Genomic DNA, 25,639 nt, shown 5'->3' with positions numbered 1-25,639 from the left:
TAAGCAAGTTAGGATTTACTTTTCTCATGTAATGTGTGGTCCAGAGATTGACAATCCATGGATGATGCAGCTGCTGAAGGATGTTATCAAGGAACCCATATCCTGTCTTCTTAGCTTATGGTTGTTGTCTTCATGATCGCAAGATGGTTGTATCTCTGGAGACTTCATCAGAGTTTTTGGAGGGAGGAAGGGGGAAGGATAAAGGGAAATTGCTTCTTACAAGGCTTTGCATTTTTCTGGTAGCCCGTACCCTCTCAGAGATTGATAACCCCCTTTCCTTGGCCAGAACATGTGGCATAGTTGGTATGACTTGATATTTAACTCATGGCATCTGGAAGTAGTATAGAATAGTGGTTGAGAACATGGATCTGAGTTTGAAAATTGGCTGTGTTACTTCCTAGCTGTGTGACTTTTAACATTCTGTGTCTCAATTTCCTTATCTATAAAGTGGGTCTAGTAATAGGTACCTATGCTGTTGAAAGGATTAAGTGAGTTAATATATGTCATTGTTTTAATGGACATGCATAGTTTGTGTTAAGTATTAGTTATCATTAGCATCGTCACTACCTAGAAAAGTTATTGAAATTGGAACTGTAAATTTATCACTCAGGAAATTTGTTTTCTTTGAGATAGGAAATAGAGCATTTAGATGGTTTTGTACCAGGGATGACTGAAAAAGATGGTAGAACTTAAGCACTCGTGATTGCATTATACTATCAAAATTTATGGTCAAGTTAAAGTATTGGAGTCAGTTAAATTATTCATTTAATTCATCTTAGAACTTGATGGTGCTTAAGGCCATCTTGAACACATTGTCATTTTACCAGCAGTCCCCTAAAGTTCATTCAGCTCAATAGAAATTTCATCTCATCAATAGAAAGTTTGAAGACTTAGCTATGTATTAAAATATGATTTTGTTGGTATTGTTACTGACTTTTTCCAATTTTTAATCACTCTACTTAAAAAATGTATGTATTATTTTTCTATTTTGTTTTTAGCCCTATCTGCTTTGATATGATTGAGGAAGCATACATGACGAAGTGTGGCCACAGCTTTTGGTAAGATAATTTTATTTAGTGAAATTGTCTTTTGACAATTTTTAACTTGTGTGTAAATGTAGCCAGTGAGAAGTTATGTTTTTAAAGCTACTGTTGCTTATTTTGAATCATATTTCCTTGACCGATATACCTTTACAGGTTTGACAGCTCAAGACAAACATGTGGTTGGTGGTATAATTTCTGTGAAATACTTAGATTTACTATCAGCCTTATAGATGAAACTATAATAATAAACTTATGGGTTTCTTAATTGTTTAAAGAGCTTTGACTGCTGTTTTAGGAAATTGGGGGGTGCTGGGTAATTAGGATGAAGCATGAAGCACCTTTAACTCACTTGTGGGGGATAGATGCGAGGGCCATTAAAGCAGGCTGGAAGGTCATTGGAAAAGGATATTAGAGGATTAAAAAGTTCTGTGTTCTTTAACACTTTGCTCAGTGCTGTCTTTAGGTTATATGTCATGCTAATCTGTATATTTTAAAAGATTTTCAGTTTTGATAAAATATACTTATCTTAACATTTACCATCTTAACCATTTTTAAGTGGAGTAATATTGAGTATTGTAACATTGTTGTGCAAATCAGTCTCCAGAACATTTTTATCTTGCAAAACTGAAACTATACCCATTAAACAACAAGTGCCATTTCCCTCTTATCCCAACTTCTGTCAATCAGCATTCTACTTTTTGTGAATGTGACTACTCTGGATACCTCATATAAATGGAATCAAACAGTATCTGTCTTTTGTGACTAGCTTATTTCACTTAGCAGAGCGTGCTCAAGTTTTATCCATGTTGTAGCATGTGTCAAAATTTCCTTCCTTTTTGAGGCTGAATAATATTCCATTGCATATACAGTTGGCCCTCTGTATCTGCAGGTTCAGCATCTGTGGGTTCAACCAACCACGATTCCAAAGTATTTGAAAAAAAAATTCCAGAAAATTCCAAAAAGCACAACTTGAATTTGCAGCTCACCGGCAACTATTTACATAGCATTTGCATTGTATTAGTTATTATAAGTAATCCAGAAATGATTTAAAGTATACAGTAGGATGTACAGTAGGTTATATGCTAATACTACACCATTTTATATAAGGGACTTGAGCATCCTTGGATTTTGGTATCTACGGGAGTCCTGACAGCAATTTGCTGTGGATACTGAGGGATGACCATATATATCATACTTTGTGCATTCTTCTCTCTGTGGACACTTGGGTTGCTTTCAGCTGTTAACTATTGTAAATAATGTTTCTTTGAACATTGGTGTATAAATAGCTTCTTGAAATCCTGCTTTCAGTTCTTTCAGGTATATACCTGGAAGCAGAATTGCTGGATCATGTGGTATATCTGTATTTAATCTTCTGCAGAACCTCCATACTCTTTTTCATACCTGCAGTACCATTTTACATTCCCACCAACAGTGCACAAGGGTTCCAATTTTTCCACATCCTTTCCAACACTTGTTATTTTCTGTTTTTTTTTTTAATAGTGGTCATCCTAATGGGCATGTAATTTGTGTATGTTTAATTCCTTTAGTTTATTTACCTATTTATTTGATTGGGGGTGGTATATTCTACTTGCAATCAGTCATCTCCCTAAATTATTTACGCTCTTTGTTTAGTATTTCTGTTGTGTTCTAATATACCTTATTATTCTAATTCATGTTGAAGTTAGACCCACAATTTTATACTGAGGTTGAATATGATATCTGGTAGGTTGATATGCATTAGTGAAGACGAGTATTGTTACCAGTTTGTAAGTCCTTTAGTTTGATCTGGAGTGCAGTGCTTTGTTGATAGGTATATCCAATCTGCCAGTCATTTAAAAAGAAATTTTAGAATAAAAATAGCTTTCTTAGCTTGCATTATCTATGTCCTTTATTAAAATAAAAGTTATTAAAATGATAAGAACAATGTATACTGTTGGCTATAAAAACTTTCATTGTACAGAAAGGTATAATATGAAATGTAAATGTTTCCCTTCCCCTAGCCTTTCTTTTCTACTTCCTCAAAGATTATCTCTGGTAAGAAGTGATTGTGTATTCTTTCAGAATCTTTTTGTTGGTTTTTAAAAAAAGGCCATCTTGCCTTCTTAAATGATTTTTATTTCCTGGTGTATATTGCATTGACATTATTATCATTTGTGAATCACTTTCTTCTATATATTGCTACTGAAATTCTGGTCATTTGGATCTTGACACATGTATGGTTTTGGTCTTTTCAGGGTGATTGTTTAGCAGTAGTGTTCTCTTTGGTCCATTAATTGATCCAGCACCTTAGCATTCCACAGGAAATCATATACTTCTCTTAGAGACTTTGGATTTTGATTATTCTGGAAAATTGGGTGATTTATGGTAGGCTTTCTCAACCTTGGTAGTATTGACATATTACACCAGATAATTCTTTGTTGTGGGTAACTGTCCTTGGTATTTTAGATTGTTTAGCAGTATCCTTGGCTTCTGTAGTAACCCAGTAACAACCCTTCTACTCCCAGTTGTGACAACCAAAAATGTCTCCAGCCATTGCCAGATATCCCTTAGAGGACAAAGTTGCCCTTAGTTGAGAACTACTGATATAAAGCTAAAAGAGCAAGTTCTTGAAGTTGGTGGACCAGGAATCTAGGTCTGGGTCTAAAACTTACTTTTGTCAAGTCAGTCAACATATCATCTGCTGCTGCTCTCTGGCCCCCAACCCCCATTGTCTTCCTACCCTTTCACCTCTCTTCTTTCACAGATTTGAAGGTGTTGAAGTGTGAAACAGATTGTAAAGTGAGGTTTCCATTTTTCCTAACTGCCCTTCTCTAACATATTCACTGTGGCATTTAAAAAAGCTTAAGAGTCTGCTGAATCAGTTCAGTGATCTTGCTTCACTGTGTTGTGAAGTACAATAAATTACTGATTGACTTTATAACTAGACAGGCCTGGCCTTTTCAGTGAGTCCTGTAATCCTCATGGTGTGAGTTTAGTTCGTTGGTTTCTTAAATACCTTCTTTTTACCTTCAAATAAAAATAAAGTTTAGATCTTTGTTACAATTCAAGTTACTTTGTTATACTCTGATGTGATTGTGTTTTTTAAAAAAAATATTTATTTATTTATTTTTATTTATTTATTTTTAGCTGCGTTGGGTCTTTGTTGCTGTGCGCAGGCTTTCTCTAGTTGTGGCGAGTGGGGGCTACTCTTTATTGTGGTGCGCGGGCTTCTCACTTGTGGTGGCTTCTCTTGTTGTGGAGCACAGGCTCTAGGGTGTGGGCTTCAATAGTTGTGGCTCGCGGGCTCTAGAGTGCACGCTCAGTAGTTGTGCCACATAGGCTTAGTTGCTCCGTGGCATGTGGGATCTTCCCGGACCAGGGATCAAACCCGTGTCCCCTGCATTGGCAGGCGGATTCATTCATTCATTCATTCATTCATTCATTTATTTATTTATGGCTGTGTTGGGTCTTCGTTTCTGTGCGAGGGCTTTCTCTAGTTGCGGCAAGTGGGGGCCACTCTTCATCGCGGTGTGCGGGCCTCTCATTATCGTGGCCTCTCTTGTTGTGGAGCACAGGCTCCAGACGCGCAGGCTCAGTAATTGTGGCTCACGGGCCTAGTTGCTCCGCGGCATGTGGGATCTTCCCAGACCAGGGCTTGAACCCGTGTCCCCTGCATTGGCAGGCAGATTCTCAACCACTGCGCCACCAGGGAAGCCCGGCAGGCGGATTCTTAACCACTGTGCCACCAGGGAAGTCCCTGTGATTGTGTTTTAAAATACCTACCAGAAAGCAGGTGTTGGTAGGATAGGGATGATAACATTCGTAGGAGCCAAGAAACCTGGAAGCTGACAGTCCCATTGCCAGGCTTGATAAACTGTGAGGCATTTTGTTCTTTTGTTGAAAGCAAAAGCTTTTAATTATTTACCATGAGACATGAGAGGCCTGTGGAACTTCAGTCATTAACAGTAGCCTGTTGTATCAACTGTTTGCTAACTTGAACCCTGGCTGGTTACCTGGAGCCAAGCAGTGTACCACTTCAAGGCTCCATCCAGATTATTAACACTAAATCAAATTGGGCCACATCAACTGTTTATTCCTTGTCCCACTTAAAAATGATAAGTCTTTCCTAGTAACAGGTTGGAGACATTATAGCAGGAAGTTCTTTCACTTTAAATCATTCCCACTTCACAGTGAACCTGCTATTAGCTATAATCTAACTGAAACTCAATGATGTAATTTAAAAAATCTGGCTTCTGTATGACATAGAGATAAGGTTTGCTCTTTCTCTTTCCCCTTTACTGCCTCCAGCTTGTCCCCCGCCCTCTGCTTCTCAGACCTCATGTATGTCAGCTCCTGATTTACTGTTTGCTTCAATACAAATTAGTTATAATTAACAGGGTCCCTCAGTGTTGTCATCTTGCAGCATACCTGTGATCAAGCCTGGGTGTCAGTTTGCCTTTTGGGACTTTTGACTAATCCATCATCTCGTACCTTATTATTAGTCTTTTTTTGTACCTGGTTCTTATATACAACCACTGGTACTGATTTTTTTTTTTCTGTTCTTTTTATAGTTCCTTCTTTTTTGAGAATTTTCTAATTATTCAGTTTTCTGTATCTACTCATCCCTGTTGACACAGACAGAAAAATCAATTATATTTTGTAGGTAGGTATATACTTAATAGAAGAAACAGAGCAACTGTATACATCTGTGGAGGAATATTCATTCTTTGTGGTCAGATCTACACTTATCAGGGGACATAGGTACCATTAGCACACTGTGGTACTGAATAAATTTTTTTAAGAGTTGCAGTGTGAGTAGCTATTGAAAATTTCTCAGGTAGACCCAAAATATATATCCTTCTTATCTCTTTTTGCCCACCTATTTCGATCACTAGTTTAGGCATATACTCTTCTTTTGGAATCCAAAACATTGCATTTGGGCTGGTGATGGTCAAGGAGATAGATGAGTGAGAATGAATTAGAGTTACTGTATTGAGACTTTCTCGCAGTGTTTTATATGACCCAGAAGGCAGCAGAAGTATGTTTCTTTTTTGGTTATATCTATTTTCTCATGGATTCAGAATTTATTGAGTTCCAACTCTTTAACAGGATATTGTGCTAGATATTGAGGGTAGAGATGAGTAAAACAAATCTCTGCTTTTAATGAGCAAATAGAAGAGGGGCTGACAAACACATACACAGATTAAGTACAGAATAAGACAGTTACTATTTCTCAGACTAGGGAGGGTCTACCCAAGGTGGTAGTGAGGCAATAGATGTTATAAAATAAACTTGATACATCTTGTTATCACTGCAGTTTTATACAGTGGCGTGTAATTTGATTCATTGAAATTTTATAGTATAGATGGATATTATCAAGTACAATGCAGAAAAGTCATTTGAGCTTCTGTTTCTGAGGACAGTTCCTTCTGGTTGTGTCCTAGACTATTTTTTTCTTCTAGGAGAGGATGGTATGGTACTGACAAGGGATATGATTAGGATGCTGAAGAAGGGAGAGGAGAATGTTCTGTTGGATTCAGGAATAACTTCTTGTATATTGACAAACTCTTTCTCTGGCTTAACAATTTAGCTTGTTTTCCTTGTCATTTTATTTGCTCATTTTCTGACTACCATTTCTTTTCAAAAGCCATTTGCTAAAACCCCAAATGTCTTTCTTCTGCTTATCTGTCAATCCCTGTCTCTTGTCTTTAATAACTTTCTCATATCCTCTCCTTCATGACTTGCTTTATTTGAACTTGCAGGGTTTTTTTTTTTTTTTGGCTGCACAGCACAGCTTGTGGGATATTAGTTCCCCAACTAGGGATTGAACCTGGGCCACGGCAGTGAAAGCACTGAGTCCTAACCACTGGACTGCCAGGGAATTCCCTGCAGGTTTTTTTAAAGGATTAAATCTTGTCATGTTGGCATGTGTTCTGGTAATATTAACTCATTTCCTTTTCCCCTAAGCAGCCTATAAATGTTCCCATGTTGGAGCTCTTAATCTGTTGTATTTGCATATCTTCTTTATGCTTTTCCCTTGCAATAAAATGAAAAAAAAATTTAGTATGTTACTTCTTTCATTGAAATTTCCATGTAGGAAGTTTCCTCTCAGATATGGAGCCTATCTTTTGGTAATATGGTATTCCTAACCTTGTCATAGTTGCAGGAGCTGAAGATATTGTTTCTGGAACACTGTGCAAGTCATTTGTTCTGTATGTAATATTTGAGTACCTGTTATATGCCAGGTGTTTAATCTTTGGGCCCCTGTACTGTGCCAAAGACCACTGCTACATTGATTCCCTATAATGTCCTTCTTTTTGCTTGTCTTGCAAGTAACAAATGTGAGATGAGAAAGTAGATGATAACTAGAACAGAGCAACCTGATGGATGTAGCGTTTTGTTTTGATAAGGTGGAGGGAAGTAGGTAGATATAAAAATCTGCTTCAGTTTATGAAGCTGAAGCAAATTTATAGTAATTTGGACACAGGATAAAAGAGGTACTGTCTTTTTAGGGATCATCTTATATGTAAATCACCCTTTTAATTTCTTAGAAGTAATTTTTTTTCCTGATTGTTAGGAGCAGTACATGTTTACTATAGAAACTTGTAGACACCTACAAAGAAAAAGTTTCCCATAATTATATTACCCAGTGGCACATACTGTTAACATTATGGTGAATGTCTTTTTCGGTTTATTTTAAATGTTCACATTTAAATGCTTTCAGTTTTTGTGTGGAATCTTTAGGATTTTCTATATAGAGTATCATGTCATCTGCATACAATGACAGTTTTACCACTTCCTTTACAATCTGGATACCTTTTATTTCTTTTTCTTTTCTGGTTGCTGTGGCTAAAACGATTAGAACTAATAAATGAATTGAGCAAGGTTCAGGATACAAGATCAATATACAGAAATCTGTTCCATTTCTTTACACTAACAATGAAATATAAGAGAAAGTGAAAAAAAAATCCCATTTAAAATCACATCAAAAAATTAAAATACCTAGGAATAAACCTAACCAAGGATATGAAAGACCTATATGCTGAAAATGATAAAACATTGATAAAGGAAATTGAAGATGATATAAAGAAATGGAAAGATATCCTCTGCTGTTGGGTTGGAAGAATTAATATTGTTAAAATAGCAATACTCCCCAAAGCAATCTGCAGATTTAATGCAATCCCTATCAAATTACCCATGATATTTTTCACAGAGCTTGAACAAATAATCATAAAATTTATATGGAACCACAGAAGACCTAGACTTGCCAAAGCAATTCTGAGGAAAAACAGCAAAGCTGGAAGCATAACCCTCCCAGACTTTAGACAATACTACAAAGCTACAGGAATCAAAACATTGTGATATTGACACAAAAACAGACATATGGATCAATGGAACAGAATAGAGAGCCCAGAAATAAACCCACACAACGATGGTCAGTTACTCTTCGAAAAAGGAGGCAAGAATATACAATGGAGAAAAGACAGTCTCTTCAGCAGGTGGTGTTGGGAAAGCTGGACAACTGCATGTAAATCCGTGAAGTTAGAACACTCCCTTACAGCATACACAAAAATAAACTCAAAATGGCTTAAAGACTTAAATATAAGACATGACAACATAAAAATCCTAGAGGAGAACATAGGCAAAACATCCTGTGACATAAGTTGCAGTAATATTTTCTTAGTTCAGTCTCCCAAGGCAAAAGAAATAAAAGCAAAAATAAACAAATGGGACCTAATCAAACTTATATGCCTTTGCACAGCAAAGGAAACCGTAAACAAAACAAAGGACAACCTACAGACTGGGAGAAAATGTTTGCAAGTGATGCAGCTAACAAGGGCTTAATTTCTTAAATATACAGAGAGCTCTTGCAACTCAATATCAAAAAAAACAAACAACCATTCAAAAAATGAGCAGAAAACCTAAATAGACATTTCTCCAAAGAAGACATACAGATGGCCAACAGGTCACCTGAAAAGATGCTCCACATCGCTAATTATTAGAGAAATGCAAATCAGAACTACAGTAAGGTATCACCTCACACTGGTCCGAATGGCCATCATCAAAAAGTCTACAAATAAATAAGTGCTGGAGAGGGTGTGAAGAAAAAGGAACCCTCCTACACTGTTGGTGGCAATGTAAATTGGTGCAGTCACTGTGGAAAACAGTTTGGAGGTTCCTTAAAAAACTAAAAATAGAGTTACCATATGACCCTGCAATCCCACTCCTGGGCATATATCTGGAGAAAACTGTTAATTCAAAAAGGTTCATACACCCCAATGTTCATAGCAGCACTATTTACAATAGCCAAGGCATGGAAGCACCCTAAATGTCCATCAACAGATGGATGGATAAAGAAGATGTGGTATATATACAGTGGAATATTAGCCATTAAAAAGAGTGAAATATTGCCATTTGCAGCAACATGGATGGACCTAGGGATTATCATACAAAGGAAGTAAGTCAGGCAGAGAAAGACAAGTATTATATCACTTATTTGTGGAATCTAAAAAATAATACAAATCAACTAACTTACAAAACAGAAACAGACTGACAGACCTAGAAAACAAACTTATTACCAGAGGGGAGTGATAAATTAGGACTATGGGATTAATAGATATACATTACTATATATAAAATATATAAACAGCAAGGATTTGCCATATAGCACATGGAACTATATTCAATCCCTTGTAATAACCTATAATGGAAAAGAATCTGAAGCTGTTCATCTGATACTAACACAATATTGTAAATCAACTATAGTTTAATAAATAAAATTTAAAAGTTTTAAAAAATGTACACATACATAATTTTTTAAAACAAATGGAATTGTATCCACTGTGTTAGAGGTTATTTTTATTTAGTAACATAATTATATAGTGACTTTTTTCCTAATGTCGATTTGGTATTTCTTTGGGGTTTAGTTGAATGACATTTTCAAAGTTTTTTGTTATAAGACAATACACAATTGTAAAAAACCAAACATTACAGAAATATATAATCTAAGAAGGCAAAAATTTCTCATAATCATATTTGTCCAGCTGTACCTATTAATAGTTATTAGATTATTTTTCATGGCGTATAGTTACATATTACAGTGTGATTTTTATTGGCTGTATACATTGCATTGGATTGATGTTTACAAATTTATGTAGTCAATTTCCTAGTGTTTTGGTTGCTTCTAATTTATTTTGCTATTTACAGATAACTTTGAATTGAACATCTTTCTACATATATATATCTGCTTATTTCCATAGGATAAATTCCTAGAAGTAAAATCACTAAGTCAAAGAGGATACACAGCCTTAAGGTTTTCCATACAACTTGCCTTCTAGAAAGTGGCAGTTCCTGCAGCAGTACATGAAATTATTCATATCTATATGTACTCCTTAACTCTGACAGTTTTTTCTTTATTTTTCTATTCTGATTGATAAAAACTAATATATAATTTTAAATCAATTTTTCATCCTAATGAAAGTGATGATTTCCCATGCTTATTGACTAATTTTTATCTTGCTGATTTTTCTGTTCTTATTTTCTTTTCATTTGAATGAGCTGTTTTTGTATTGAGGATATTAGCACTCCAAGAATACAGATAGTCTGTTTGCTTAACTAAATTACAGGCGTTTGTTTTTCTTGGTGTTTTTATATACTGTTTAAATTGCATAAACTTAAAAGTTAGTATATCTTTTAAAATTTTATATCCAGTAGGCTTGTTATTTGAGTTTATTTTTAAATAATATTTTAAAATAACTTTTGTATACTATTATCTAATAAATGCCCTATGTATCTTCTTTATAATATAAAAGTATAAGCTGAAATAAATTTGATAACTGCTAGATAACTTATGTTGAAAATGAGGAATAGAAAACTAATAGGCATTATTTTGTGACTAGTTTATTAATTTATCACTGATTTAATCAAGCTATTTTATTTTTTCTCTTGTTAATAGCTACAAGTGTATTCATCAGAGTTTGGAGGACAATAATAGATGTCCCAAGTGTAACTATGTTGTGGATAATATTGACCATCTGTATCCTAATTTCTTGGGTGAGTCTTTGGAATGATTTTTAATTTTTAAAAATACTTAGTTCCCAAAAGGGTGTGTTAGCACTAATTTATTTAGAGAACGTAGCTTAGAGGTAAGCAATCTCTCTCTCCTACTCACCAGGGTGCTTTTCCCAATCTTCCCCGGGTTGTGACATTGATTCTATACCATATGTACCATATCATATTATATTTAAGTTTCATTAAAAAAAAATTGGTACAACTCTTAGATTCTTACATTGATGGCTGGACAGAATGTGAGGCTAAAGGAGAATGTCAGAGTTCCAGATACCTGTCTCTATATCATGTTGTGTGTTCCTGTTGTTTCTACTTCTGGGGCAGAAGTGAGAAGCAATGGAGGAAAAGGTTAATGGAGAGGCGGAAGGGAGATAAAACTTGTATATGAGGACTCCTGGATTGGGGAAGAGAGTCTGTGACCTGGGGAGGCAATTGAAAAGTAAAACTGGGGAAAGAAAGACATGGATATGGAACTTTTGAGGGAGGAATGGTGACTGGAGAGGAGAGACACAAATAGGGAACCCTTAAGGTAAATGGTAAGTGATTGGGAATAGTATCTAGTCAGAGACCAATTATGAAAAATCTAAAAATTCTACATGTTGAAAAGCCTAAGATATTGTGGAAAATCTTTAGTTTGAGTTTTTGGGAATGAAGATTAATTTTCCAAAGATTAATTTTCAGGTATGGGTAGGCATGAAGTAGGACACTATTGGGTATGTATATCAGAAAGGATAATTCTTCGTTCTAAAGAGTAACACACTCAGAGTTAAGGATGTGATGTCTACTTGTGTATTAGATTCTGACTTGCCAGTGCTTTGGTTGCAGTTTGATTTGTTTGGTGGTTTATAATACATCATGAATTGGAACCTTTTCAGCCATGGCTTTCCTTTTTTTATCTCTGCTCTAAAATTACATTGGCTTCAATCCTTTTTTCTCTTTCACTCTTCAGTACAATCCAATATCTTTTCATAAAGGAAAATCATCGGATGATTGCATAGCAGAAAGGAACCCTGAAGGAAATATTTTGAAGATTTTCTGTTGGAATACCAAGTTCTTCTAGGTAGATAAAGTCTTGTGGCAAACTAGGAGAATGAACTTAGGAAAAGAAGAAACACTGAGTGGTATGATACTCTGTGGGACTGGACTTCATGAGCTAAGTTAGGTGAAATGGAAACTGAAGTCCCACAAAGCAGAACCCTTTGTCCATGAACTCACAAACATGGATTGATGCTGCTTTGTGCATCTAGAATCACTTCTATGAGTTGTCATAACTTTCGAAAATTACTTCTTCTTTTGGAATGGTTAAATACAGAAAGGAATCCAATGGTCTGAAGATTTTGGTATTGATATTTACCAAATTTAATGAGTCCAAATTCTGTTATGTGAATTTCTAAATAGTGAGAGAGAGAGAGAGAGAGAGAACACCATTATACTGATATGGAAGGAATATGAAAATACAGCACTAAGATGTAAAGTAATTTCATACTTTATATATTCTCAAATGTATATATTCAGTGAATAGTGAAGTCATAATTACTAATTTCCTAAGCTAGAAATTATCTTGGCAATGATACAGTTTTTTTTCTTTTTTAAAAAAAGTATTTATTTATTTATTTATTTGGCTGCGCCGGATCTTAGCTGTGGCATGAGGGATCCTCACTGCCGCACACGGGACCTTTGTTGCGACATGTGGCCTCTTAGTTGCGGCATGCGGTATCTAGTTCCCTGACCAGGGATTGAACCCGGGCCCCCTGCATTGGGAGCGCAGAGTCTTAACTGCTGGACCACCAGAGAAGTGTTTTTAACCTTCTCTTTATATGGATAAAAATTTTTGGTTTTGGGTAATTGGAGTGTGTTTTATGCCCGTATTTGAAGTCTTTTAATCATAGTGCAGCTTCCAGTGTGATTATTTATGTCAGCCATAGAAATAACATTTCATCCTGATATATCTATTTCTGTTTTACTGCCCATCACCCTTTCCAGTCTTTACCTTTGTACAGATGGTCAAGATGGTCTAATCCTTCGGTTCCCGTGCACTCAGGATGCTACTGAGATCTGTTTCTGAAAGTGGAACATCATTTGTTTTTTCTGTACTGAAAAAACTATTCCCATTGCTTTAGTCTGAGATTACATGATTTGTATAGTGCCTGTAGTTCTTGGTTGGATTAAAAAGACCTTGAGCCTTTTAAAAGTAATTTCAGATTTCCTCTTGAGCATGGTAAAATAAGTATAAGTTCTATGATTCTGAAGTGTTCTTGGTAGACTTGCACCTTTTTTATTGCTAGGTTAGGACCCTTCACTTTTAATGCTTTACGTTTACCTTAGTCATGGATAGAGGGCTGGGCTACCCATTTTCTGTAGCAGTGGTCTTCAAACCTTTTTGCTTGGGTGACCCATATAAAAATTCTGAAAAATGATGTACTTCTTCCCACATTGATGCCACATTTTAAATGAGCATCCACATTTTTTCTTTATAAGTTTAAGTGTTTATAAAGGATATAATTTTAGGAGTGTTGTAAATATGGTTATTTAAAAATAAGCTTTTATCTCTTTTTAAAATGTATCCAGTAGAATCTGAATAGTATAGTGATTTGATACTTATCATTGATTCAAAAATAAATGCTTTTCTTTAACAATGGGAAATTTCATTCTTTGTCTCTTTGAACTTATACTTAAATTGCATATTGCTCACATAATTTTATCCTTATATAATATATTTTCATGCTTGAAATTCTTATTGCTTTATCTGTCATACTTTTCTGTAACAGAAAATAGAACTTATAGGCCTTGAAGTTTCTTTTGAACATAATTTTCTATTAAGTATTTAAAAAATCTTAAATGTTTTATCTGAGTTGTTATTGTAATTATTAGACATGCAATTGATCAAATAAATATTTACAAATTTTATAAAGTATTAGACATAAAAATTTATTGAAAATCGGCTGCTTAATGTGTGATGGTGTCCTTCTCAATTAGTTCCATTGCCATTTATGGTTATTACTAGAACAAGGATTCAGTTTCATTTGTATTCTTTTTATTTATTTATTTAGTATCATCGCAGCTTTTTAAAAAATTGAGATATAACTGACATATAATATTGTGTAAGTTTAAGATTTTTCCTTTTTATTTTTGAAAGGGTAAGTCATGAGAAACTTTGCTTACGTAAATAATTTGATGGGGATTGAAGGAACTTTGTTCCTGCTACGTCACTTAGTTCTTTGATCTCCTTCTGAATTATGTGCTTCAATAAAAGCACTTAGTTAGTCAAAAAAAATTTTTTAATACCCTATTAACAAGTCCACTCCTTTCTTCAATTTTAATGAAAGCAAAGAATTGGAAGCCAAACACTCAAGCAGGATTAGGTTTTCTGGTCATTAGAGTCATGCGCTTTTTTGTCAAGACAGATATTTTGATTTTTCCTTTCATGCCCTAAGCACTACAGTACAGTCCCTCGTTTTTCGTCTTCCTCTACCTACCCCCGCTCCAAAAAAAAAAGAAGGCACACTCTCACTCTTCACCTTTCTATCCCCTTGATCTTGAGAACTCTCTTTCTCTCCTGATCCTGGAAGGCTCATGTGGGGCGAGGGGGTGTCTCTCCTCCCACCTCTGCAGTTGCTGTCCTACACTCCTGCCAAGGCTTAGCTCTCCCAGTCCTTCAGTGAGGCATGATCTCTCCAGCTACCAACCCCTGCCCCCCACCCCCCAGCAATCTCTTTTCTAACGTTCTCTATGTATAAAATTTGTAAATTGAATAGTTTTATCTCTCTAATGAATGACCCTCTTATTCTTTAATATAAAAGGCAACATACATGCAAAATTTAAAATCCTTGTTTAAAAAAATGTAGGCAGCTCACATAACGTCTTTACTACTGCCAAGTGCTTTCCCAGGTGCTTTATGTATGTTAACTCATTGAATTCTCAGTCCTACGACATAGGTAATTGTTGTCATCCTCATTCCTCCAGCGAGGAAACTAAAGCACAGAGAAGTCAAGTAACTTGTGTAAAGTTATACAGCCAGTAAGTGGCGGAATTGGGATTTGGTCCTAAGCAGTCTGGCTTGAGTATGTGCTTTTACTATACTATCCTGCCTCTGAAAAGACAATTGCTAGAATGAAAGCTTTAGCAGTAGAAAGGCATTATTTGTTCTTAGTACTATGGCTATTATAAGGATCCAGAGAATTATAATTATGGATATAGAATATTCACGTTCAGTGGTACATGAGATTTCTTGGTAAAATCCAATGTGGTGCACATATTTAAGTATTACAATTATTTAAGTTACAATTTTTATTTAAAAAGCTAATTCTATAACTGAAACATTAAATTCTTATTCACATACTCCTCTTTATTCCCACTACGTTATTTCAAGTTCTCTCCTTTATCTTCCCTGGATTATAATAATAACTGCTTGTGATATAACAGGCTCTTCAGAATCAGGCTCTGATCTGTCTACAGTTCCAGCCTTAGTTCTTAGCCCCCATTAATCATTGACAAAATCACTCTGACCCTGTGTTTCAGCTATATTGATTTTAAATCATCTTATCTCCTGCTGTTTTATGACTTTACCCCCTCCACACACACACCCTTTTTTTGGCGGCGGAATCTTAGTTCCCCGACTAGGGATTGAACCCAGGCCCATGGCAGTGAAAGCGCTGAGTCTTAACCATTGGGCCGCCAGGGAATTCCCCCTACACACCCTTAATGTGAGTTCTTTTCCACTTCTCTTCCTGTTCAGTAAGTCCCTGTGTGCCTGTTATGGCCCAGTTCTAATGTCACCTTCTGTGTGAAGCCTGCTTGTTAATATTTTAATTGATCCTTGTCCTTTGTTCTTTTTAAATCTATTTCAATGATAGTACTGATTATCATATTATAACTGCTGCATCACATATATTTGTCTTCCTACTCTGAGTTGCTTGAGTCTTGGATTAAGTCTTAGTTAGGTTGAGTCTTACTTATCTTTAAAGCTTGGCTCCTAGTGTGGCCCTGGAACCTCTCTGATTTGTTTGAAAATATTTGTAGTAGATTGTGGTATAGTGGGAAGTATTAGATAGTTGGGTTTGTTTCCCAGCTCTGTCTTGTATTGTATGTCACCATGAGTAACTTCCTTATGCTCTTTCTAATATTTCCTCATCTCTAAAATGTGAAGAATAACCCACAGGATAATGTCTATAAATTAAAGGCTAATAAGGTGACAAGCTTAGCGCTAGTTGTCCTTTTCTTTATCAGTTTTTTTTTTATCAGTTGGGTGTTAAAAACAAAAGAATCCAGTTAAAAGTGGCTTGAACATTAAGGAAAATGTATTGATTTATACAGAAAGAATTTTTAGAATTAGTTAAGTTGGTATCTTAGTGATATTATCAAGTTCTTTCCATCTTTCTGACCTTCCGTCTCCAGCAGATGTGTTGATCCTTTGGCTAGCTCCCCTCAAGATTGCAAGATGGCTTTAAGCAGTTCCAGATATCATCCCTTAATGAAGGGAGAAAAATAACTTGTTTTTCTTCTATCCTTCTCTTCTGAAAGACAGCATACCTTTCGTTGGTCAAAACTAGGTCACATAGTTTACCCTCCATCAATTGCTGGCAAGAGTATATGACTAGATTGGCTTAGGTTAGTCAAGATTCATACCATTGGGGCCAGTGAGGGATCTAGCCTCTCTGAAAGTATGTGACAGTTGGCATTCTGACATTTGGAAAAAAATCATATTCTTATTTTTAAAAAAGGTTAGAATGGTTTATGGATAAGTAACTGACAGTGTTTGCCATGATATTTATAGAAAAGTCATAAACAAAAAGAACAACAAATAAAAATCTTTAGTGCCTACCTCATAGAATTGGCCAGTTACCCTGTAGAGCATGGGAGTCTCATACGGTGAAGACTTGTCTTTCTCCAAGTGCTGATAGTGTCATCATCGAGACACGTAAGAGAAAGTACATATTCTGAAGAATTCTCCTCTTGTAGTAATGGTAGTGGTAATAATAGTAGTAGTTGTAATAGTAGTAGCTGCGGCAAAACTGTTTCTAATTTGAAATAAAATAAAAACTTAGCATTTTCTGCTTAGCATTATTTAAGGTTTGGGACTTTTTAAAGTTAAATAGAATCCATCTAAATAGAACAATTGGACGATACATTTAATAAAAATATAGATTATGTGTGCTTTTTGTTTTGTTTCTGTTTTCAGTGAATGAGCTCATTCTCAAACAGAAGCAAAGATTTGAGGAAAAGAGGTTCAAATTGGACCACTCAGTGAGTAGCACCGTATGTTTCAACTCTTATTACTATTTTTAATTATTGCTGTTTTTAATAAATCTCAATTTGCTGTTTTTATGGTTTAATATTAATTAGGTATTATTGATTTTTCTTAAAGGAGATTTAAGATTCTATTCAATAAAGAACTTCCTTACTTGCATTGTCTAAAATTTACTCTTATCTTTTGAAAGGTCTGGTGGGATTACATTGAGTCAGAGTTTGCTTGTAATACATGACATTTGAAGAATTATATGGCAGGGTGAAACTATGGGTGGTAATTTGAAAAAAAAGACTCTCAGTTTAAGAGGATTAGCCCAAATTATTGAAGCAAATGAGCTTATTAAATTAATTCCTTACCAAATACAAAGTTGAAAATATGGTTAGACAAGTAATTAAAATCCAGGCACTTATTTTGAAGAGAATTATACCTTTAGAGATGCTGACTTAACATGTCTTAAATATGCCTTTCATATCCATTGTTTAAATTTATTTAAGGGAGAAATAGTGATTAAATTATAATTAGAAGGCATTGGGGATACACTAGCTGGGAAGGAATAGGTTGGAATGTTATAGTTTATTTTTGATATGTTATCTAATAAACATATAAGGAAGTAGCAAACATTTATTTTTGACTCTCTAAAACAATTGTCTTAGGAAGTCGTGTTTCTTCTTTTCTTTGTTTTTAGAATGGCCACAGGTGGCAAATATTTCAGGATTTGTTGGGAACTGACCAAGATAATCTTGATTTGGCCAATGTCAACCTCATGTTGGAGTTACTAGTGCAGAAGAAGAAACAACTGGAAGCAGTAAGTGGCCCCTGAACTTTAAAAAATTTTGTTTTAAATGGTGCTCTTTCAGTTGCATTGAAAAAGATCTAGAAATGTTTAAAAATAATAGGGTAGTGTTACTCAGTCCATCCAGTTTTATTCAACAAGAAACATCTGCAAGCTACTACTTCTAACAGGTTCCCCTTTTTCAATTCAAAGAAAGAACAAATTCCTTATAATACAACTTACTTGCAATGGCCAGTTTATATTAACAAAAGCTGAATGTTAAGATCATGAGAAAGTACAGTTTCATTTTAATAGGGAACAATTATATTGGTTATTTTTTCTTCTAGTGAATCTTCCCCTCTTCACATATGGGATTTGGAGGAGAAAACAGTGATTATTTCTATCTACATAAAATCCTTCCAGCAGGTGTCGATTGGCAGTAGCAGCAGTGTGTGGCTTAACTAAGGGCATTTAGAAAGATGGGAACTGGAACGAAATTATATCCTGTTTCATGTAATGGAATCTAAGTAAATGAAAAATTGCATTTATTTCTGGTAAATAAATGTAAACAATATAAAATGGGAATTTGCATGTGTTCGTTAGGAATTGAGTATGCTTCATTATAAAGAATATATACCTTAGCACAAGCAAATACCCACCCTGACCTAGCTTAAACAAAAAGGGGATATAAATGGACAGAATAAGGGACTGAGTAGCTCACACACATAAAAAGGAAGAGCTTAACAACCAAATGTCGGGAAGATTGGAACCATCACTTCTCTGGAGACTATATGGAAATGAAATCAGACACTTGAATGTTGTTGGGAGTTTTTCTTTTTTACTTTTCATGACTGTTTCTTTAGGACAGGTCTGATTTTCTTTTCTCAGATTTTTATTACATGGTGGATAATGTGGTCACCTGTACTTTCTCATTTATATTTATATTTTTTGATCAAAGAAGAAAAAGAGCTTTGTAGCTTGATTTTTAAAAATTCTCTGGATAGATTCTGATTAACATAGCTTGGATCTGGATACCACTTAATAGAATGGGAATCTCTTAGTAGGAGAAAGGAGTAGGTGAGGCTGAGCTGACCAAAATGAGTCTCCCATGCTGTGTCTTTTTTGTGGTGGGAATTTCTCCTGTGTTTTTGGAGGGGGGCGTGGGGGGGACTTTATCTTTCATTTATTTTTTTCTTTCAGTTTTGTTGAGATGTAATTGATGTATAGCACTGTGTAAGTTTAAGGTATACAGCATAATGACTTGATGCATATATTGTAAAAGATTACCACAGTAAATTTAGTTAACATATATTGTCTCATATAGATACAAGAAAAAAGAGGAAGAAAAAGTTTTTTTCCTTGTGATGAGAACTTTTAGGATTTACTCTCTTAGCAACTTTCAAATATACCTTCCAGTAGTGTTAACTATAGTCATCATGTTGTATGTCATATCCTCAGTACTTATTTATCTTAAAACTGGAAGTTTGTGCTTTTTAACCTTCATTCAATTCCCCCATCACCTGCTCCTAGTAACCACAAATCTGATCTTTTTCTGTGAGCTTGGTGTTTTTAGTTTTTATGTTTTCTTCTTTTAAGATTCCACATGTAAGTGAGATCATACAGTGCTTGTCTCTCTTTCTGACTTATTTCATTTATACTGCTCATAAAGTCCATCCATGTTGTCGCAAGTGGCAGGATTTCCTTCTTTTTTATGGCTGTATAGTATTCCATTGTATATATACCACATCTTTATCCAATCATGCATTGATGGACACTTAGTTTATTAGCATATCTTGGCAATTGTAAATAATGCTGCATGAACATGAGGGTGCAGATATTTCTATGACATAGCAATTTAATTTCCTTTGGATATATACCCAGAAATGGGATTGTTGGATCATATGGTAGTTTTATTTTTAATTTTTTTAGGAACCTCCATACTATTTTCCATAGTGGCTATACTGACTTACATTCCCACCAGCAGTGCACAAGGGTTTCCTTTTCTCCACATCCTCACCAGCATTTGTTCTTTCTTGTCTTTTTATGGTGGCCATTGTGACCTGTGTGAGGTGATGTCTCCTTGTGGTTTTGATTTGTATTTCCCTAATGATTTGTGAGGTTGAACACCTTTTCATGTACCTGTTGATAATTTGAATATCTTATTTGGAAAATCCTTTGCCCATTTTTAAATTGGATTATTTGGGGGTTTTTTTGCTATTGAATTATATGAATTCTATATATACAGTATTTTGGATATTAACCTCTTATCAGATATATGATCTGCAAATATTTTCTCCCATTCCGTTGGTCGCATTTTCATTTTGTTGATCATTTCTTTGGTTGTGCAGAAGCTTGTAAGTTTGATATAGTCATACTTGTTTATTTTTGATTTTTTTGCTTTTGCTTTAGGTGTCATATCCCAAAAATTGTTGCCAAGACTCTCCTATGATTTTAAACATAGTTTTCTATTAGCATCTACTGTGTGCAAGATGTTGTGTTAAGGGTAGTGGAAAAGATGGGATTCTGCTATGTGTGTGTGTGTGTTGGGGGGGATAGGGTGGAGTAGCTGAGGAGATAAACTAAAGTAAATATTTTCACATAGTGATAAGTGATATAAAAATACTTCTCTATGATAGACTGAACAAACACATGTAGTTATCTTACTCCCTTAGTGCTATTAAAATGACAGTAGAGAGGAGCTTCAAGATGGTGGAAGAGTAAGATGTGGAGATCACCTTCCTCCCCACAAATACATCAGAAATACATCTACATGTGGAACAACTCCTACAGAACACCTACTGAACGCTGGCAGAATACCTCAGACCTCCCAAAAGGCAAAAAACTCCCCACGTACCTGGGTAGGGCAAAAGAAAAAAGAAGAGACAGAGACAAAAGAATAGGGACGGGACCTGCAGCAGTGGGAGGGAGCTGTGAAGGAGGAAAGGTTTCCACATACTAGGAAGCCCCTTCGCGGGCAGAGACTGCGGGTGGTAGAGGAGGGAAGCTTCGGAGCCACAGAGGAGAGCACAGCAACAGGGGTGCGGAGGGCAAATCAGAGAGATTCCTGCACAGAGGATCGGTGCCAACCAGCACTCACCAGCCCGAGAGGCTTGTCTGCTCACCCGCCAGGACGGGTGGGAGTTGGGAGCTGAGGCTCCGGCTTCAGTCGGATCCAAGGGAGAGGACTGGTGTTGGCTGCGTGAACACAGCCTGAAGGGGGCTAGTGTGCCACAGCTAGCCGGGAGGGAGTCCGGGAAAAGGTCTGGAACTGCCTAAGAGGCAAGAGACTTTTTCTTGCCTTTTGGTTTCCTGGTACGTGAGGAGATGGGATTAATAGCGCCACTTAAACGAGCTCCAGAGACATGTGCGAGCTGCGGCTATCAGTGCGGACACCAGAGAAGGGCATGAGATGTTAAGGCTGCTGATGCAGCCCCCAAGAAGCCTGTGTGCAAGCACAGGTCACTATCCACACCTCCCCTCGTGGGGGCCTGTGCAGCCCGCCACTGCCAGGCTCCCGTGATCCAGGGACAACTTCCCTGGGAGAACACACGGTGCGCCTCACGCTGGTGCAACATCATGCTGGCCTCTGCCGCCGCAGGCTCGCCCCGCATTCCATACCCCTCTCTCCCCCCGGCCTGAGTGAGCCAGAGCCCCCGAATCAGCTGCTTCTTTAACCCCGTCCTGTCTGAGCGGGGAACAGACACTCTCAGGTGACCTACACACAGAGGCGGGGCCAAATCCAAAGCTGAACCCCAGGTGCTGTGCAAACAAAGAAGAGAAAGGGAAATTTTTCCCAGCAGCCTCAGGAGCAGAGGATTAAATCTCCACAATCAACTTGATGTACCCTGCATTTGTGGAATACCTGAATAGACAACGAATCATCCCAAACTGAGGAGGTGGATTTTGGGAGCAACTATATATATATATATTTTTTTGTGAGTGTGTATGTGTATGCTTCTGTGTGTGATTTTGTCTATATAGCTTTGCTTTTACCATTTGTCCTAAGGTTCTGTCTGTCGGTTTTTTTTTTTTTAAAGTATAGTTTTTAGCACTTGTTATCATTGGTGGATTCGTTTTTTGGTTTGGTTGCTCTCTTCCTTCTTTCTTTCTTTTTTTTATTACTTGTTAAATTTTTTTTGATAATTATTTTTTATTTTAAGAACTATTTTATCTTATTTTATTTCATTTTATTTTATTTTATTTTATTTCATTTCATCATCTTTCTTTCTTTTTTTCTCCCTTTTAATCTGAGCCGTGTGGGTGACAGGATCTTGGTGCTCCAGCCAGGTGTCAGGGCTGTGCCTCTGAGGTGGGAGAGCCAAGTTTAAGACATTGGTCCACCAGAGACCTCCCAGCTCCATGTAATATCAAACAGCAAAAATCTCCCAGAGATCTCAATCTCAACGTCAAGACCCAGCTCCACTCAACAACCAGCAAGATACAGTGCTGCACACCACATGCCAAACAACTAGCAAGACAGGAACACAGCCACACCCATTAGCAGAGAGGCTGCCTAAAATTATAATAAGGTCACAGACACCCCAAAACACACCATCGGACGCGGACCTGCCCACCAGAAAGACAAGATCCAGCCTCATCCTCCAGAACACAGGCACTAGTCCCCTCCACCAGGAAGCCTACACAACCCACTGAACCAACCTTAGCCACTGGCGGCAGACACCAAAAACAATGGGAACTATGAACCTGCAGCCTGTGAAAAGGAGACCACAAACACAGTAAGTTAAGCAAAATGAGAAGACAGAAATACACAGCAGATGAAGGAGCAAGGAAAAAACCCACGAGACCTAACAAATGAAGAGGAAATAAGCAGTCTACCTGAAAAATAATTCAGAATAATGGTAGAAAAGATGATCCAAAATCTTGGAAATAGAATGGAGGAAATACAAGAAACGTTTAACAAGGACCTAGAAGAACTAAAGAGCAAACAAACAATGGTGAACAACACAATGAATGAAATTAAAAATTCTCTAGAAGGAATCACTAGCAGAATAACTGAGGAAGAAGAATGGATAAGTGACCTTGAAGATAAAATAGTGGAAGTAACTACTGCTGAGCAGAATAAAGAAAAAAGAATAAAAAGAATTGAGGACAGTCTCAGAGACCTCTGGGATAACATTAAATGCACCAACAATTGAATTATAGGGGTCCCAGGAGAAGAAGAGAAAAAGAAAGGGACTGAGAAAATATTTGTAGAGATTAGAATTGAAAACTTCCCTAATATGGGAAAGGAAATAGTTAATCAAGTCAAGGAAGCACAGAGAGTCCCATACAGGATAAATCCAAGGAGAAACACGCCAAGGCACATATTAATCAAACGATCAAAAATTAAATACAAAGAAAAAATATTAAAAGCAGCAAGGGAAAAACCACAAATAATATACAAGGGAATCCTCATAAGGTTAACAGCTGATGTTTCAGCAGACACTCTGCAAGCCAGAAGGGAGTGGCAGGACATATCTAAAGTGATGAAATGGAAAAACCTACAACCAAGATTACTCTACCCAGCAAGGATCTCATTCATTTGACGGAAAAATTAAAACCTTTACAGACAAGGAAAAGCTAAGAAACTTCAGTACCACCAAACCAGCTCTACAACAAATGCTAAAGGAACTTCTCTAGGCAGGAAACACAAGGGAAGGAAAAGACCTACAATAACAAACCCAAAACAATTAAGAAAATGTAATAGGAACATACATATTAATAATTACCTTAAATGTAAATGGATTAAATGCTCTATCCAAAAGACATAGACTGGCTGAATGGATACAAAAAGAAGACCTATATATATGCTGTCTACAAGAGACCCACTTCAGACCGAGGGACACATACAGACTGAAAGTGAGGGGATGGATAAAGATATTCCATGTAAACACAAATCAAAAGAAAGCTGGAGTAGCAAATCTCATATCATACAAAATAGACTTTAAAACAAAGAGTATTCCAACAGATAAAGAAGGACACTACATAATGATCAAGGGATCAATCCAAGAAGATAGAACAACTGTAAATATTTATGCACCCAACATAGGAGCACCTCAATACATAAGGCAAATGCTAACAGCCATAAAAGGGGAAATCAACAGTAACACAATCATAGTAGGGGACTTTAACACCCCACTTTCACCAATGGACAGATGATCCAAAATGAAAGTAAACAAGGAAACACAAGCTTTAAATGATACATTAAACAAGATGGACTTAATTGAAATTTATAGGACATTCCATCCAAAAACAACAGAATACACTTTCTTCTCAAGTGCTCATGGAACATTCTCCAGGATAGATCATATCTTTGGTCACAAATCAAGCCTTGGTAAATGTAAGAAAACTGAAGTCGTATCCAGTATCTTTTCTGACCACAAGGCTATGAGACTAGATATCAATTACAGGAAAAAATCTGTAAAAAGTGAAAACACATGGAGGCTAAACAATCCACTACTTAATAACCAAGAGATCACTGAATAAATCAAAGAGGAAATCCAAAAATACCTAGAAACAAATGACAATGAAACCACGACGACCCAAAACCTACAGGAGGCAGCAAAAGCAGTTCTAAGGGGGAAGTTTATAGCAATACAATCCTACCTTAAGAAAAAAGAAACATCTCAAATAAACAACCTAACCTTATAGCTAAAGAAATTAGAGAAAGAACAGAAAAGCCCCAAAGTTAGCAGAAGAAAAAATCATAAAGATCAGATCAGAAAAAAATGAAAAAGAAATGAAAAAAACGATAGCAAAGATCAATAAAACTAAAAGCTGGTTCTTTGAGAATATAAACAAAGTTGATAAACCATTAGCCAAACTCATCAAGAAAAAAAGGGAGAAGACTCACATCAGTAGAATTAGAAATGAAAACCAGGAAGTAACAACTGACACTGCAGAAATACAAAGGATCATGAGAGATTACTACAAGCAACTATATGCCAATAAAATGGACATCCTGGAAGAAATGGACAAATTCTTAGAAATGCACAACCTTCCGAGACTGAACCAGGAAGAAATAGAAAATATGAACAAACCAATCATAAGCACTGAAATTGAAACTGTGATTAAAAATCTTTCTACAAACAAAAGCCCAGGACCAGATGGCTTCACAGGTGAATTCTATCAAACATTTAGAGAAGAGCTAACACCTATCCTTCTCAAATTCTTCCAAAATATAGCAGAGGGAGAAACACTCTCAAACTCATTCTACGAGGCCACCATCGCCCTGATACCAAAACCACACAAAGATGTCACAAAGAAAGAAAAGTACAGGCCAATATCACTGTTGAAAATAGATGCAGAAATCCTCAACAAAATACTAGCAAACAGAATCCTACAGCACATTAAAAGGATCATACATCATGATCAAGTGGGGTTTATCCCGGGAATGCAAGGATTCTTCATTATACAGAAATCAATCAATGTGATACACCATATTAACAAATTGAAGGAGAAAAAATATATGAGCATCTCAATAGATGCAGAGAAAGGTTTTGACAAAATTCAACACCCATTTATGACAAA

General features: G+C 36.2%; 1 protein-coding gene across 6 annotated transcripts in view; it reads left to right on the top strand.

The window, feature by feature from the left end:
• COP1 (COP1 E3 ubiquitin ligase) overlaps positions 1-25,639 on the top strand; it is a 267,664-nt gene that overhangs the window by 28,865 nt on the left and 213,160 nt on the right. For 4 of the 6 annotated variants that reach the window (XM_059937022.1, XM_059937032.1, XM_059936996.1 and 1 more), the window contains exons 2-5: positions 999-1,058; positions 10,978-11,075; positions 17,269-17,345; positions 18,023-18,142. In XM_059937022.1, the coding sequence (XP_059793005.1) occupies positions 999-1,058; positions 10,978-11,075; positions 17,269-17,345; positions 18,023-18,142 (355 nt within the window). Of the gene's footprint in view, positions 1-998; positions 1,059-10,977; positions 11,076-17,268; positions 17,346-18,022; positions 18,143-25,639 lie in introns of those variants that run through there. The other 2 variants (XM_059937005.1, XM_059937042.1) reach the window with 2 other exon arrangements.

The sequence above is a fragment of the Balaenoptera ricei genome, chromosome 1 (genome assembly GCF_028023285.1).
Source record: "Balaenoptera ricei isolate mBalRic1 chromosome 1, mBalRic1.hap2, whole genome shotgun sequence".
In the NCBI taxonomy this organism is placed as follows: Eukaryota; Metazoa; Chordata; class Mammalia; order Artiodactyla; family Balaenopteridae; genus Balaenoptera; species Balaenoptera ricei.
The sequence above is the reverse complement of the archived record's forward strand: the minus strand, read 5'-3'. Positions and strand labels throughout refer to the sequence as shown.